Source organism: Cryptomeria japonica, chromosome 11 (assembly GCF_030272615.1).
Source record: "Cryptomeria japonica chromosome 11, Sugi_1.0, whole genome shotgun sequence".
Lineage (NCBI taxonomy): Eukaryota > Viridiplantae > Streptophyta > Pinopsida > Cupressales > Cupressaceae > Cryptomeria > Cryptomeria japonica.
In genome coordinates this window covers 387,981,337-387,998,136 of record NC_081415.1, presented here as the reverse complement: position 1 = coordinate 387,998,136, position 16,800 = coordinate 387,981,337, and the positions used below count along the sequence as shown (strand labels likewise).

General features: G+C 32.8%; 1 protein-coding gene across 1 annotated transcript; it reads right to left on the bottom strand.

Annotated features, from left to right (window-relative positions):
- Nucleotides 1-5,743: 5,743 nt before the first annotated feature.
- LOC131071550 (zinc finger protein ZAT3) lies at nucleotides 5,744-6,963 on the bottom strand. Its single transcript, XM_058007439.1, has one exon. It carries the CDS (start codon nucleotides 6,804-6,806, stop codon nucleotides 6,075-6,077), a length of 732 nt encoding a protein of 243 aa, XP_057863422.1. The 5' UTR covers nucleotides 6,807-6,963; the 3' UTR covers nucleotides 5,744-6,074.
- Nucleotides 6,964-16,800: the final 9,837 nt, after the last annotated feature.

Genomic DNA, 16,800 nt, shown 5'->3' with positions numbered 1-16,800 from the left:
ATTTGTCCCATAGATAATAAGTTATTTTTGAGTACTAAAACCAATTTAGTATTACATTGATATGTTTTACCTCACCACATTTTGTTGTAAATACAATAGTACCCTTACCTTTACGCTCTCGAGACTAATTATCTCCTAATATCATTGCATTCTGATGCATTTCATCCATATTGATAAATAAACTCTCATTATATGTCTTATGTGAAGGACCTCCAAAATCATGTACCATAAGGAAGAGGATTAAAGGCTATTGAGCGGGTATTTATTTTACCAAATCCACCTTGTTATTTTTACTAACATTTAATTGAAGTAAGAAATGAACAAATTTTGTTTATATTCAATAGTATTCTAAGCATTAATTTTTCTATTTCACCTTGTTTACTCCAATATTTTGATGCATGGTATATAAAATTATTACAATAAAAAAATTAGACATTCCTTTTATTATTTTTACCTCTTCCTCATCCCATACCTCTAAACTTGCTACTTCTTCCTTCAACATTATTGGTTCTTCATCTAAACTTGCTAGATTCATCTTTATATTCATTTTTATAGCTACAATCACCTTTATTATGATTCTTTGATAACATTTGCTTCTTTCTCCTCTTACATTTTCGTTAGAGGAAACTCTCTCTTTAAGCTTTCTTAATTACTTTTCGTTGTTTCTTTAGCACTTAACAAAATTTCAATGAGTTCATCTATTTGCATAGTTGTGAGATCTTTATGTTAGGACCCAAAGGCAACTGAGAGGGGGGGTTGAATCAATTATCTATTAATTTTAACCCAAATATAACTTAATCAAACTTGATACTTTATACCGGTAAACCAAACTTAATGTCGGTTAACAAATTAACAGTTAATATCAATACCAGTGAAACTCAATGCATATAACAGAAAGAGAAACAACATCCACAACACATAACACAAAGATTTGTACGTGGAAACCCTGTAAGGGGAAAAACCACAGTGGGAAACCTTACCCACAATCAGATGATACTACTGCAGATAGTATGTGTATACAAATGGGGTCTGCACATGCAGAAAGGCCAACCGCCTAGAGCTCACTGCTCAATCACAAAATAGGAGTCACACTGACTACAATTGGATGATTAAATCCAATGATAATGTACTGCTCAAAGTAGCATCTCCAATGCTAGATTCAGTACCGGTTAAGCTCTGATAATCACCTTCAAACCTTCCTTGAACCTTCTCTATGGTCTGCTCATATGATCTTCAATATTCACACATACCATGTTACAATAACCATATACCGTCTCTCTATATTATTCTTACTTCCATCATCTCACAAATGAGATCTTACATATATACCAAAACCTAAGACCAAATGTGTAGGTTGGCTAATTAAGAATATTACAATTAAATCAATGACAGACAAGTCAAGATGTGATGCATCATGTCGGCTCAATACAATTACAACAATATTCAATTGATTAAATCATCTCCATAATGTGTCGTGTTGATCTGGAATAGATAATGCATGTCAATCCATAACCTAGACCAATTTGCCGGTAACAACAAATATGTCAATCCGATTAGACCAATAACCAAAATACCAAAACCAAGTGTCCAAACCACATCTTCGACATAACCAAGTGATCTCCAGATGATAACAAGTCATCTTCAGTGTCAATGAACAATATAACCTATCAGTGAACAATATATCAGTGACTGTGCATAAGTCACTGAACTTGCCGGTGAACATAATGTGCTAGTTCAACATAACCAAATATCTCCAAAAGGATAAGTGTTGATGGAAACACAAGATGGAAAAACATCTAAGTGCCAAAGCAAAATGCCAAAAACCAAAAACCAACAATCTCCAAAATAGATCAATACCAGAAATCAAAATACAAATGCAGAGAGTATATATCACTCCCCCAATAAGTAATCTCTCCCCAAAGGATAATGTATGCTTTTCCATAGATATCTCTCCCCCTTTGACATCAAATGCCAAAGCATTATAAATACCAGATACAACCAATTCATAGAACCAATTACAATAACCAACTATTATAACCAACTTCTCCCCCTGAGAAGTAGCTCTCCTCCATCAAAGCCGGAAAAAAGTTTCTCTGTAAATTTATGTGTTTGATGCCAATCATCAGTGTCTAAGTCTCCACCAGTGAGGGTATAACCCCAAGCTGCTCTATGAGATATTCAAAATTTTCCTTAGGCAAAGGCTTAGTAAAGATATCTGCAATCTGCTCTTTAGTATTCACATAAACCAATCTCACTTCTTTTGCTTCAACATTCTCTTTCAGAAAATTATATTTGATAGAAACATGTTTAGTTTTAGAGTGAAATACCGGATTCTTAGACATATCAATTATTGTTGAATTATCACAGTAAATGATTATAGGTTCTTTGCATTTTACCTTTATGTCCTTCAACATTTTCTTAATCCATAATACCAACACTTTATATATGTCAATTGTAGAGACCACACCACTGAATTTAGAATTCAATCTCCCTAAGATTTTATTTATGACATGCTTATAATCTACATCTTCCCCTAAAATATTCATTTGACTTATTAGACATTCTACCTTTGTTAGGAAACCATTCACATAGACACAAGTGGTCATCTTTACATTTTAAAAAAAAAATATTTTTGTGCACATTTTTGCTATTTGTGCACCTTGATTTGCATTATTGAGTATTTTCCATGCTTTCTTAGAATGAATAGCACAAGTAATCCTAGGAAAAATTGCCCGATTAATTTCACCTTGAATCAAAAATAAAGTTTCATTATCTTCATTCACATTTATTTTATGCCCCTTTTTTTGTTCATCATTTAATACATTAAAGAAATTTCTATTTTCTAATTTTGCATTCCGTTGTACAATTTTTCACAAATCTTTGGATTTGAGTAGGGTTTGCATCCTAGTACACCAATATGTAAAATTATCTCCTTCATAGGTGAGAAATAGCATACCAAATATTTTGCTATACCTTCAAATGAAACTCACACAAAAATATTTGTGTTATTACTATTTTATTGAATAAGTTATTTCAATCAATATTACACTTAATTACACCAAGAGGCGTATTATAACTCACATAATGGATTGATAGATATCCATCAATAAAAACCTCTTATGGTTAAAATTGACACCCGTCATAATTACAATTAGTTTTACTATTAGTTTTATTTTTAATTTTTAATTTAATAAAAAAATTGCATGGTAAATTTGAATCAACCTGAATACTCTATGAAAAAATTAACTATAAATGAGGTCCACTAAATTTGTGGATTTAAATTTAAGTTAAAGTAAATTAAATTAAATTAAATTAATTAAATTAAATAATTAAAAGTAAATTAACCACCAATACAACCCCCTATGATTAAAATTGACACTCGTCATAATTATAATTAGTTTTATTATTACTTTACTTTTAATTTTGAGTTTAATAAAAAAAATTGCATGGTAAATTTGAAACAATCTTGAACTATAAATGGGACCCACTAAATTTGTGGATTTTTTTAAAAGTAAATTAAACTAAATAATTAAACACAGATTGAAATAACCTAAATTAAATTAAATAATTAAAACTAAATTAAAAATAATCTAAAGTATTTTTTTACCGATATAAACTAAAGTTAATAAATATATTGAAATTACTAAAAGATTTTGTAAATTTTATTTTAAATTAAATCAAATGAAATCAAATAACTTAATTAAAATATATTTAATAACTTAAATAAAATTAAATAATTGAAATCAAACTAAATTAAATAAGTTTCAAGACATGCATTTTCAATGGCCTCCATGTGTAGTACTTAGTCCAGTTAACTTGCAATTATAATAAGAATTCTTAAATTAAATATATGATTAATTAAAGCATTTAGTAGATTTTATTTCAAATTAAATTAAATAACTTAAATTAAAATAAATTGTATGTGTGGTATTTAACAAGTTAGATTCGATTTAATATTTAGTTTTATTTGACTATATATTCAATATGTAATGCATTTATTTTATAAAATCACTTCCATAATTTTTTATTTTTTATTTTGATAATATTTTATAAATGTTGTTGTAATTGATGGTATGATATTGACTTCTAATTTTTCTTCATAAACAAATATCACATCAATATAAATCTATATTGTTATCAATTATGTTCATCTGTATTGTCAATACATTTTAGATTTTTCTTTCCATGACTTTGAACAATCTATTTAAACAATTCACTTCAAATCATTACTAACAAACTCTTTATTATTATTTATGAATATTAAATATTTTCTTATTTGATATCTCTTGATGTATCTTTACTTAGATTTTTTTAAATATAGATATGCTAGTTATAAAAGATTGTTTTATTACTTAATTATTATTTTTTAAAACATCTTAAAATAATAAAACCAATGATATAACTAGACTTTTAATGCAAAGCATATCCTTTCTAAAAGACAAAAAGTTTATAAATAAAAAGATAAAGCTTTTAAAAGAGCATATAAACTTTCACATGGCCTGCATGCCTCTTCATGTGACAAGATTAATTACATTCTTTCAACTGGTCAATATCACAAAGTTCACACAATAATTTCATTGTCATCGTTCTTTTGAATAGACCGTCGATAAATTTTAAGGATTTTCATCTAATTTAATATGTGTCATTTAGATAATTGGCTTTGAAATTGTCTTGATAAAATTATAAAAAAAGCATGGTATAATTTTTTAGATTATAGGTGATCATTATGATATATAATTATATCACTAATATCACAACTACATTATTAATTACATACAAGAAATATAAAGCATTGACGATCGATTTTGCATGCATGAGATTGATACATCAAATTCTTAGAACAGCCTAATTTAAATTTCATTATTATACTTCCAAAACGTATAAAAATCATGATTCTGAATTATTACATTTCAAAAACTACAATTAAAATAATAAATAACAATTATTCAGCCATAAAAATCAGCAAAATATATTTGATTCTATTAATTTCAAATTTTATTATATGATCTCTATCCAACTCTCAATTAAATTAATTATAATGCACAAGTTCATTTCGGCTTGTTACAAATCTACATGCATAAGATTGATACAGCAAATATTTAGAACATCCAATTTAGATTCATCATTATATTTCCAATACGATAAATTTATTTTTATTTCTATCAATTCAAATTCAAGTATATCATCTTTATCCAATTCTTATTAAACTAGCATACATATCTTTAGAAAATTATAGGTGAAGTACGCCGAAGATATTATATTGTGCATTATTTCACTTCAAAAATTATTAAATTAATATTATATTATGATATTGTAATTAATATTAAATTATTATTAAGATGTTATTATATATTTATTAAACTAGACTGAAGCAAAAAAAATCTATTAAGACCCTATCATTATTATTATATTAGATTATGATAATTACGAAGTCAAGTGATTGCATGATAGAAATAAACAAAATTGATTGATCAATTAAACTCAAAGTGATTTGTAGTTGAGAGGAGAATATATTTTTTTCCCATGCATTTAAGTGTTACAAACATGTCAAATTATAAATGTTTTTAGTTTTTATTAACAAACATTTTGAATGTAATACACCTTAGACATAATTAATTAATTATAATATTAATAAAAACTTAATGTTTACTTTAAAAAACCAAAAAAAAGTGAAATGCAACTTGGGTAAAACAAAGACAGGCAAAGTGATGGTATAAAGCCTCAAGTAGCTGCCCGCTCCAAATTTGAACAGGAAATATCTGAAATTAAAGAATTGTTCAACAGTAATTTGATTTGGTCAGAGACCCCTCAGTGTCACCATTGGAAATTTGGAACGGACCAAATCAGATTTAACTGATCCAGAACCTGAATCTACACTAAAATAATATGAATTGACTCTTAGGAGAGCATAATTTATTTATTTTAAATATCTCTGAATCAAATCTCAAGGTAGTAACTCTAATCTACTTTTGCAACATTAATTAAAGCATCCTCTCCTGTAACGGAGTAAATCTAAATTTGCAACGAGCTTCATCATCTGGGTCAAACATCAACCTGTTGATCTCCATTGATCCTCACTCAGGCCTGCTGTGAAAAGGGCCCATTCCAAATTTCTGATAATAATGGTGAGGCAAAGAATAATTAACAATCTGAGAGCAAGAGCCATTTGAATCCTCTTGTTCATCTTCAGAATCAAGGGGAGCGAGCATGTTCAAATCCAGAAGGCAGACAGATTTAACAGGGGGAATGTGCTGGTGCTCAATTGAAGAAAGACTGGAACAAGTAGCTTCCACTGAAGAAATTGAAGTCTTATGGCACCTTTTGTGACCCCCCAAGGCTTGGCCACATGAAAATACTTTATAGCAAACAGGGCATTTGTGGACTTTAGCTTTCTTAATGGATTCCTGATTGGGACAAATACCCTTGAAGCCATGAAAAGACTGGAAATTAGGTGGAGTATGCTCCTCTGCCTCCTGCATGTCCTGTCCGCCATTGCAGGACTTGGAACAGCTTGCTCTGTGACCACCCAGAGCTTGAAATGAAGAGAATTTCCTGCTGCATTTTCTACATGAATATGACCTCTCAACCTCAGATTGATCAGAATCAGAGGATTCATGGAATTTTGCATTCCGCTTCCGTTTCCGCTTAGTGGGCTTGTTGGGAATGTGGAAAAGGGATGAAATTGCAGATGTAGTTGCAGTGGCAAGCGTCATCAAAATCTGGGCGGCATCAAAATCGTCAAGAGGAAGAGGAAGAGCAAGCTGTTCATTCGAGCTCTTACCCAATTGCAATATGCTCTCCTCCATTTCACCGGATCCAATCTCCTCGTCTGCTACTACTAATTATTTTGGCCAAGCTCTTAATAATGCTGCTGTGCTTTGTGGGTGAGTAGAGAAATGACTTATAATGTGGCTGCTCGCTTTGATTTATGGGGCTTTGCTTTTTCTTAAGCTTTTTCCGCCTCTTAATTTAAAGTGCTCTTTTAATTTGCTTTACATGCTGACCAGGTATTCTTTAATATAGAATGGAGATTCCTAATTTTACCGGAGTTTTTTTTTGTTATAATAATAGGAAATTAGGGTAGAGGAATGAGCACGTGAAGAATTAGAGGGCTTCAAATTTCAATGTTTCGTTTGGAAACGACAGCAAAGTGTTTCCATGCAAATTGAGCAGCTATTATTTAGGAATCGAAAATAAGCTGTGGGAAAATAGGGGGGCTGGAAATAAGCACTGCATATTGCTAAAAATGCCACGTGGCTCCACACATTTGTTTACCTCTTTTTTTTAAACATTTTATTTCTATTTTTTATTGTGCACAAATTATTACTAATATTATTAATACCAATTTTAAGATTTCCCTTAAAAAATAAGTAGAAAAATAAGTACTCATGGGGCCACTAGCTCCATAGATATTTCCTAAAAAAAGTTGAGTAGTGGCTGCTAGCAAAAATAAGCTAAGCAGCTGCATGGGAATATGTTGTAAAACCACCCAACCTCGACGGTTAGAGTGTTATCAAAGGAAACTACTAGTTAGCCCTATTACATAGTTTATCATCTTTCATCTTCCTCGGGTTGAGGCCGACCTTGAATTCAAGCTCGTAGGGTTTAACATCAAATCCAATTTCTTTTAGCTATTCAATATAGGGGTATGAATCATAGACTAATCTTTTGGGTATCTATTCTATCAAAGTCATTTGAGACATGATATTGATCTTGTTCTTTATGATGTCAAGGCCTTGCATTTACCAAGACTTATCTTTGGTGGGCTCATTTAGAATCATTCGACTTCACTAGCAAATCGAGAGCCCATTGACCAAGCCCATATTTTAAAAATTGTGAAATTTTTTTTTTTCTTCAATCATTTTAAGATTATTTTGATTCATATGAATGACTAATGTATACATGATACTTTTTACTGTAAAAGTTGTAATGTAGTTAAGGCTAAGGAGTACCAATATTTTCTTTGTACCAAGACTTAACAACATGCTTTAATAAGATCGACAAGGGTTTTAAGGTTTGAGGTAAACTAAAATTAGATTACAAGTTCCAAACCTAAAATGAAATTACAACACCTAGGAAAGTGTTGTTTTCTATTATATTAAGTTAACAAGTTTATATATGATCTACATAGAGAAAATCATATAGTATTTCCCCTTACAAAAGTTATCACTAATTGATTACAACACCCCAAGTACTTTGAAACTTAAATATAAGAGACTATGCTAGTTCGAAATGAGAAACTAGAACTCCTATCCCACAAAATTTCACAACCTTCAACCAACACATCTAAAACTCTCTCCTTGAGCTCACAACTTATAAACAATCTCTTCAAAAGCCTTCTCCCACCTTCACTTTGCAAGAAAATCGTTGCAAGCTAACTGAACTCAACTCTCTTCTCTTATTTTTATAACCTCTTCAATTATAGCACCTAACTAGAAGGTTTTAGTCACTCGGTCAAAAATGTAACTCTGAAATGCATCTCTCTCCATATTTGTGTCATTCTTCCAAAGGGGTTAAGCTTGGCAGCCGAGGAGTAAATTTTATAATCTTCTTCAAGGTAACTCCCTCCAAATGTGGCAACATACATCAAGGATTAATGCAAAGTCAAGAAGTCAAGTCTAACCTTCACCTAGTCAACATGAAGAAGACAATGCAAGGTCACTTAGGCAATGGGGTAGATTTTGCCAAGACAATTAGTTAGCACATTTAGTGGAAATGCACAAGGAGAATATAATAGATGGGAGTTCATACTATGCATGTACTTGAGGGGGTCAATGACAATCGATCATTGGAGAATTTAATGCTAGTGACACGATTGTTAAATTTGAAATTGGAGTAAATAGAATTTATTGTTGTGTATGCACTCTTGGTACCTAAGTTAGCTGTATATGTTTAAGGTTGAAGATACATTTAGGACTTTTTTGGCTAGTCATCATGAGTTTGACTTTATAGTTTAAAATTTGTGTATTATTCCAATTTTAGAACTGCTATAGTTTGTATTATGTCATTCAAGATGAATGAAATATAGAGCTCAGTATTGTGTCATCCACATCATGCCCCTACTTTTTCAAACTTAGGGACTCTTGTTTTAATTGTTGTTTAAACATTTATCTTAGCGTCTACATTTTTTGTCAAGGGTCAATTGACTCAATTCTTTTTTACATCATTTTCAGGTTCAAATCAATATAAGTGAATCTTGTTTTAGGTTCAAGAGTTTTTCAGTCAATGTCAAAGTGGTCTTGTTGAAGGGTTTTGACAGTTTTCACCAAAAAGTGCATAACTTGCTACAAAGTGATTGAAATTAAATGAAACCAAAGGTAAAACAAAGTTAACTCATGCCATTATCATATCCAAATATATTTCCAATGGAGAAAAATGCTTTTTCATAAATAAAAACATGAATGATCAGACTGTAATACCCAGAAAACAATGTGGAATGTGTAAAAACTTCAAATGATATTCATTTCCTTCCTCCAATCATACACACCCCCATTGGATTCGACCAAATGATGGACTTTATAACCTCCACACATCCATATGGCAGTTACAACTGACTCGACCACCTTTAGACCAATCAACAACCCTTTTACAACTTTGCAAAACATGAGTTTTTTTGCTTGACAACATTTAATGCCACAAATGACAACTTTGATGAATATGAACTCCAAACTTGTAAGACTTCACATGAACTTTCCAAATACATCAAAATGGACTTTGAATCACCTTTTACAACCTTTTTACACTTTCATGACTCGTTTATACAAATTTGACCTCATAAACCCAATCAAGACCTTATTAGGACAACTTGGACAACTCATTACAATTGACTCTTTTAGCCTTACATATGACCTCATAATGACTCAAAATACATTAAAATGACCATATAAACTCAAATATGAGGGAAATGATTAATGACATGATCTTTAACCTCCTGGTGTACATTTGGGTTAGGTGCTCCTGCACCAATATACCCTGCAAGAAGTTGTGTCCACTTTTTGGCCAAAATGTGGAAGTTTTTTCCCTTTTTTTTTCGATTTCATCCTATTTGACCTAAATATTTGAGGCACTTAAAAATGAATCTTGAAAAAAATTCAGTAATAAAAAATGTAGTGCTCGAAGTCTACTTTCCAAATATGTAATTTATTTTAATACTCAAATCTTAAAAATGAAGTTTGAATAGGCATTACTAAAACCTATAGTTTAAAAGTCACTTTTCAGGACCATACCATACCCGTGTACGACAAGCATAATTTGACCTAAATGGAAGTATTTTTCTTCATCCTTTTGGGAAAATATTTTTAACTCACTCACCTTTGATGAGGATATTTTTTGTAATCTTTTTTCCGTATATATTTTTTTTTGTAATTTTTTTATTGGGCATAATCTGTAATAACCCACCATAATTGATTCAACAAAATTGAGTATTCCTTTTTTTTGTGTGTGTGTGTTTAATTTATTCATTATGTTTTATTCAATTGCATACTCTGGGCATCCATCCATTAGGATTAGGCATTCATCCATCCGGGATGAGAATCTAACCATACGGGTTAGGCAATTGTCCATATAGGACAAAAGATTCCATCTATCCAATACGGGATAGGCATCTACCCATACGGGGTAGGCATCTATCCAAACGGGATAGGAGATGCTCTGGCCACAGACTTAGACTCATCGGGACCATTCAGGTCCTGAGCCACTCACTAAGTACTACACTCTTCTAATAGAAGTGCACCGAGGTCGCCATCCTTAGGAGTAATTAAAAAATACAAGCTTGAATTCCGCCTCAGAATTTGGTTTAAAGCCTCGGGAAGTCAAGCGAATCCATACAGGATTCCTTCCGAGTATGCATTGAATTTCTTTTCCAATTTAATTATCTTATCTTTCAAATATGATTCTTACTCAACCAAGCCTAGACCCCACCCACGAACGCTTGAGTACGAGGGACAACTCCGTCCCAAGACTGCCTACATACCCGCTTCGGCACGGGATCAAGGCGTAAAGTATGTAGTTCTATTTTCTATTCTATGGTTTGATGTAAACTAATTTGTGGGTACGCAACCCTTTCTAGGGTCAATGTCCCAGACAGTTTCTCTGTGGTTGCTACCCATGATGGTAGCGCTTAAGGGAAGGCTCAAGATGGCCTATTGCTTGTGGCCTAAAATAACTAGATCCTAATTCTTATCATGAGCGTCACCCTTGACCAAATTGCAAATCACCAATATCTCTTCAAGATAAAAAAAGAAATCAATTTCATGAGAGCATTTAACTTGACCATCCCTAAAAGGGGTTTACTATGGTTTAACTCAACGGATGTGAAATCATTTAAAAGTTATCTTATTAGATTATCGATCCAAGGGGGATTACCCGCCCCTTGGATTTTAACTTCCAAGTGTCCCTTATTACTCCCCGACGATTTATAGGGACGATGCCACATACGTCGTTGATGCAACTTTATTAGGCGTTAAGTGCAATAGTTCAACACGACAACATTACCCGTAAGCGTGACCCAGAGGCACCGTATATACCGAACGCTGCTAGTTTTGGTTTTCCAACTTCCTTTGATTAGTTTCTAACTTATAATAACATCATGTTGAAAAATAATTATGAACTTAGACATTGCAAAGCCAAATTAATTGAAATAACTATGGAATAAAAGAATCATAACTAGAATTATTTATTCAAAAACTTGAATATAATTTGCATAATAATGAAAGTTAGGTAACTTGTATACCAACAATTAAATGTATAATTTGCATGAAGATGGAAACACCAAATAATTAAATCAATGTAAGATATATGCATGAAGTGAAGGCAAGGTAAGTTGCACATGAAAATGCCGCTTATATAATCACTAGTCCCAACATAAAATTTAGCTTATGTGATTTAATCACCAAGTGGATCTTAGGATGACCTAATATAAATTTATTAAAACTAGTTTATGAATTAAAAAAAAAAATTCTTAAGTTTAAAATTTTTTATTAACTAAAATTTATTTACATAATAAAAAAAGAATTTTTAAATAACTTAAAATCTTAACATATATATAAAAAAAGAATTTTTTTTTTTAAAAAAGGGGCCACATTGCCATTGAACTAAGTTCGATTGGCACGCATATGGTTTAAATGGGAGTGGGACCCCACGGTCCCCTCCACTAACCTACGGCCACTACCGTAGCAGTGCCCGCAAGCTAGTGGAGGGTATCGTAATGGTACCACTCCCCCTGTGGAGTACTATCTCTGTCCACCTGCGAGTCGGTACGCACAGCTCGCACAGACCTTTTTGTGCCATGTCACATCAATCCCATAATGCATTAAGGTTCATAAAAGTTGTTACTATTATCATATAAATATATATATATAATTTTTTTTTGTGTCTAAAGTTCCTAGTTTAATTTTTACTTAAAACCAGAACAGTTTAATTTTATTTAAACCCAGAATATGAGAGGTAAGGTATTAATGTAAACAATAAGAATTCACTTGCAGTAGCAAAAAAATAGAGAGTAATAATAAACTAGAATACAAAAATGAGACAATATGGATTTACATATTGGAGCGGTTAACACAGAGACTAAACCAGAATACAAAAATGAAGCAATATGGATCTGCATATTGGAATATAGAGAGTATTTCACAGAGGGACTCATTCCTTGGTTTTCAACTGTTATTTTTCCAGAGAGGAGTAGATACCAAACTAGAACAAATGAGAATATTACAGGAAAATTATTCACAACGAATCCTATCCTTTCCTTCAACAATTTTTCGCAGAAAATATATAACCAGATAATGGAAAATATGCATAGAATCAAATGAGAAACATAGAGAAATATCCACAGCGAGATCTATGAGATTCAGATTTTTATTCGAAAACCAGGGAGGTGAATTTAGAGAAAGGAGATAAGATGGATCTAATCTAGTTCTTCAGCAAGAATCGATCTAATTCTTATCAAGAAATTTAAACAAATTGATCTAATTCCTATCAAAAATTGAAAACAAATTGGTCTAATTTCTTAAACAAATTGATCTAATTCCTATCAAGAATTTGAAAACAAATTGATCTAATTTCTTAAACAAATTGATCTAATTCCTATCAAGAATTTGAAACATATTGATCTAATTTCTTAAATAAATTGATCTAATCTAATTTGCAGCAAGAATAAGATGCATGATAAAGTAAAACTAAATTGAAAGAACCTGGATACTTGAAATTGATGTAGAATCCCCTATGAATCCTTCAATTAGTCTCTCTTGATCCTTCAAACTTGAAAAAAGTCCTCCAAAGCAATCTTAGTTATTTTCAAAATGAAATATGACTACAAAAGAAAAATTTACTTGAGAGAAGAATTTTCTTATGGAATAACTAACTCCCATTTTTGAAAACTTGCATATCATTTATAAGAAAAATCCCTCTATTCCACTACCTAAATTTTTAATTAAAAAAAAAGAGATTCTTTCCCAATTTTGGACTTCATGCAAATTGATTAGACTTAGTGGGAGGAGTTACATGCAAGGTGGTGGAGAATCCTCTAGAAGGTTCTTATTCTTCCTACAACATGTGCCAAAATTGGGTGAGGAAAATTAAATAAATAATTAAGAAAAAAGTATATTTTCCATGTGTGTGTGTGAGTTTTATTATTTTATCCTTTTATGATATTCATTCAATCATTTAAATAGTTTATCCAAAAAATTATACTAGAGTTTGTATTTTAAATCCAAAAGTGATAAAGGAAGGTTGTGACATCCTCCCCCCCTTAATTTGTGCATCGTCCCGATGCACTTATTAAATGCATCCAAAAGAGTCTATAGTTTATGTTTAAAACAAAAAAGGAAACAACTGCTGCATCTCCTTAGTATCTTCCCACGTGGCATTCTTTTCATCATATTGGTCCCATTGCACTTTACACTAATCAACCTCTCTCTTGCACAACTGGCACCGGCGCCTCTCCAAGATTCTGAATGGCTTTATCATTATTCCTCCCATTTCCTGGACCTGTAAAGCATCCCAATTCAAAATATGTTTCTCATCAGGTACATACTTTTTAAGAAGAGATACATGGAAGACATCATGGATTCGGCTCAATTGGGGAGGTAAGGCCAACCGGTATGCAACTGGATTAATCCTTCCCAATATTTCAAAGGGTCCAACATAACGAGGTGCAAGCTTAGTCTTCTTCCCAAATCTTATAGAACTCTTGTGTGGCCTAACCCTTAGGAAGAATTTCTCTCCTACCTCAAACTCCCTTGGTGTTTGTTTTTGTCTGCATAAATTTTCTGCCTATCTGAGGCTTCCTTCAATCTTTGCCTAATTTCCTTGGTTTTCCTCTCCATCTCTTTCAACATATCTAGTCCAACAATCACTCTATCTTCAAGACTATCCCAACTCAAAGGTGTTCGACATGGTCTACCATACAAAGCTTCAAAAGGTGCCATTCCCAAAGATGTTTGATATGTATTATTGTAAGCAAATTCTACTAGAGGTAGGTATTCTTCCCATTTCCTCTGTTGGTCCATGCAATACATGCGAAGTAGGTCTTCCATAATCTAATTTGTCCTTTTTGTCTGACCGTCGGTTTCAAGATGGTATGCGGTGCTAAAATTTAGTTGAGTTCCTAGAGCTGATTGAAGAGTGGTCCAAAACCTTGAAGTGAATCTAGCATCTCTATCCGATATGATTTTCTCTGGTATTCCATGCAACCTAAATATTTCCTTAACAAAGCGTCTAGTCAAGGTAGGTGCATCATCCGTCAGATTTCCTCGTATAAAGTGTGCCACCTTAGTGAGTTTGTCAATTACCACCATTATTGCATCATGCCTAGAAGGTGACATGGGCAACCCTTGCACAAAATCCATGCTAATAACTTGCCACTTGTGTTGAGGTACATCGTGCAATTGTAACAATCCAGCTGGATGTCTATGTTCTGCCTTTACTCTTTGACACTCCAAACATTTAGCCACATACTTGACAATGTCATTCTTCATCCCTTGCCAAAAGTATAACTTCTTTAGATCTGCATAAAGTTTGTTAACTCCTAGGTGCCCTGAATAAGGGGCATTGTGAGCCTCCGACAAGACTACTTCCCTTAAGTTCCCTGAATTAGGAATATAGATCATGTTATTGTATCTGAGCAATCCTTCTTCATCTAATGTATACCCTCCAACCTTAGGATCGGTTGGGTTGTGTTCTAAAGTCAATTTGACTTGCTCATACCATGGGTCATGTCCTTGTTCATCCATTACTTGCCTTTTGAAAGAGGTTTTGAATGTTGCTATAGTCATCAAGTGTCTCCTCCTACTTAAGGCATCTGCCACCCTATTCTCTTTCCCCTTAATATATTCAATTTCAAAATCATATTCACTTAGAAACTCTAACCACCTTCTTTGTCTGGCATTTAAGTGGGGTTGGGTAAAGATGTATTTTAGTCCTTGGTTATCTGACTTTAGCTCAAAGGGCTTCCCTAGTAAGAAGTGTCTCCATTTTTGTAGGGCATGCACAATTGCTGCCAACTCTAAGTCATGGGGTGCATAATTGACTTCATGAGTCTTTAGCTTTCTGGATTCGTAAGCTACTACCCCTTCATCTTGGACAAGTACTCCTCCTAACCCTTCAATAGAAGCATCAGTTACGACTGTGAAGTGTCCATTCGGATCTGGTACCTTTAGAATGGGTGCTGAAGTTAGTTTTCCCTTCAAGATTTGGAATGCCTTATCACTTTGCTCGGTCCACACAAAACCTTTTGCCCTTCCTTTGTAATGAGGTGATGGGGTTTGCTATCTTAGAGAATCCTTCCACAAACCTCCTATAGTAACCTGCTAGTCCCATAAAGCTTCTTACCTCTGAAACATTTTTAGGGATTGGCCATTCTACTATTGCCTTTATTTTATCTGGATCAACTGCTATTCCTTCCTTTGATATTATATGTCCAAGGTAGTGGATCTTTTCCTCAAAGAAGGCACATTTGGACAATTTCCCATATAGCTTATGTTCTCTTAACCTTTGCAAAACAATTTGTAGGTGTACTAAATGTTCCTCTTCATTTCTAGAGTAAATCAGTATGTCATCCAGAAATACCAAAACAAATTTATCCAAGTAGTAATGGATTACACTATTCATTAGGTTCATAAATGTAGCTGGGGCGTTGGTTACACCAAAAGGAACTACTGTGAATTCATAATGCCCATATCTAGTCCTGAAAGCTGTTTTCAGAATGTCTTCCTCCTTAATCCTGAGTTGATGGTACCCTGACCGGAGGTCTATCTTTGAGAAAACTGTTGCTCCTTTCATTTGGTCAAAAAGATCCTCTATGTGAGGTAAGGGATACCTATTCTTTATTGTGACCTTGTTCAACATCCTATAGTCGATGCATAGCCTTAAGGTTCCTCCTTCTTCTTAACAAATAAAATTGGCGTTCCCCATGGTGATACACTTGGCCTTATTAATCCCTTAGCTAAGAGTTCCTCTAATTGCATTTTAAGCTCTTGTAATTCAGTTGTGTTCATATGGTAAGGTGCCCTTGATACTGGTTCAGCTCTTGGGAGTACTTCGATAGAAAAGTCAAACTTCCTCTTAGGGGGTAAACTGGGTAATTCTTCTGGAAAAACATCCTTAAATTATTTTAAGAAAGGGGCATTTTCAAAGGTTGGTGTATTTTCCTCCTTTCCTTCATCAATTTCAACCATATAGATTTGGCCTCCTCTTCTCCTTTCCTTCTTTAATTGCATTGCTGAGATGGTTTCTATATTAATGGGTTTAAACTTTCCTTGGATTTTGACCCTCTCCCCCCCATCATCCAAACATTCAACAACT